At 42.5% G+C, this 1,325-nt stretch overlaps 1 protein-coding gene across 1 annotated transcript in view; it reads left to right on the top strand.

Moving 5' to 3' along the window:
- vwa8 (von Willebrand factor A domain containing 8) overlaps window positions 1-1,325 on the top strand; it is a 63,817-nt gene that overhangs the window by 32,986 nt on the left and 29,506 nt on the right. The window contains exon 27 of the mRNA XM_023393477.2: window positions 54-197. Within this exon, the coding sequence (XP_023249245.2) occupies window positions 54-197 (144 nt within the window). The remainder of the gene's footprint in view (window positions 1-53; window positions 198-1,325) is intronic.

Consider the following 1,325-nt stretch of genomic DNA (forward strand, 5'->3'; position numbering starts at 1 on the left):
GTGCGTGCGTGCGTGCGTGCGTGTTGCTATAACACTGTGTCTTGTGTCTCCAGGGCCCCGTGTTTCTGCGTGTACAGGGTTACCCCTGCAACAGGCAGGAGAGCAGGGCTTTGAGTTTCAGTGAGGAGAAAACCCACTGGCAGCTTCCCATGAATGAAGTCAACATCATCTGTGATGTCACCACCAAAGACGGTACACACACACACACACACACACACACACACACACACACACACTCACCTACTATCATCGTTTTGTGTTCATGTAGGGAAATCTTCCATTGAACTAAGTCTAGAACCAAGGAGTGATCTAATATCTACGGATAGAGTGGTCGGGGGAGGGGACAGTAGACTCTCACTGTGTGTGTGTGTGTGTGTGTGTGTGTGTGTGTGTGTGTGTGTGTGTGTGTGTGTGTGAGAGAGGGCGGCCTTTGAATGTTTAGCTGGAAACAACACAACAAATTAAGTGTCACTGATCACAAATCAGAAAGACATAAACAAGAGTTAAATATAAACTATGAAATAATAATCTAAACTAAATCAAATAAAGATCGTGACTTCCTCAAGCCGCAGAGAAACAGATGGAGCCTTCGCAGATTTCCATAAAAGTAAAATACACCATCTTTGCCCAAAGAGAGGTAAAGGCTCGTACTGTATGTCTGTGAAGAATTAAAGTGACGGTTCAGGGTGTGTGAGGTATTTATCTATAGACAGTGTGTTACCTGCAGCAGATTCAGTTTATAGAAGCAGCAGGAGCACCAGCACAGACGCTGAGACTACGTCCACATTACTCCTCTTCGCCTCCTCTGGTTTTCGAACCTGGAAAACTGAGACTTTCGAAAACTCTGGGGTTGTGTTTTGGTCTGGACGGACAGAAACTGAGACCATTGTAAACAATGACACAGACACGGCCTCTCCTGATTGGCTCTCATCAGCCTCAAAAACACCTGTTTTAACCACTTAAAAAAAAAATATATATATATATACATATATTAGTGGAAGTTTATGCTTTATGTTGAAAAATGTCATCACTATCTGTCATCAAGCATCCCTTTTACTTTGGAACTACATTTTTCAACCATTTAACGACTGTATTCCTACGCTTAGCTCTGACTCAAACAGCTGATCTGCGGAGTGATACGATGTGCGCTGTAGCTGCTCTGGTGTGTAGTAATACAGTAGTTCAACGGTTCACTGACTAGTTCCAAAGTAAAGGTCTGTTTGACGGCAGATAAAGCAGTAACACATTTCAAAATAAAGCGTACACTTAAACTGGTGTTAAGCTTTGTTTGTTTGTTTGTTTGTTTGTTTGTTTGTTTGTTTGTT

The sequence above is a fragment of the Seriola lalandi genome, unplaced genomic scaffold, assembly GCF_002814215.2.
Source record: "Seriola lalandi dorsalis isolate HSWRI2012SDOR001 ecotype SW California unplaced genomic scaffold, Sedor1 jcf7180002054936, whole genome shotgun sequence".
In the NCBI taxonomy this organism is placed as follows: domain Eukaryota; kingdom Metazoa; phylum Chordata; class Actinopteri; order Carangiformes; family Carangidae; genus Seriola; species Seriola lalandi.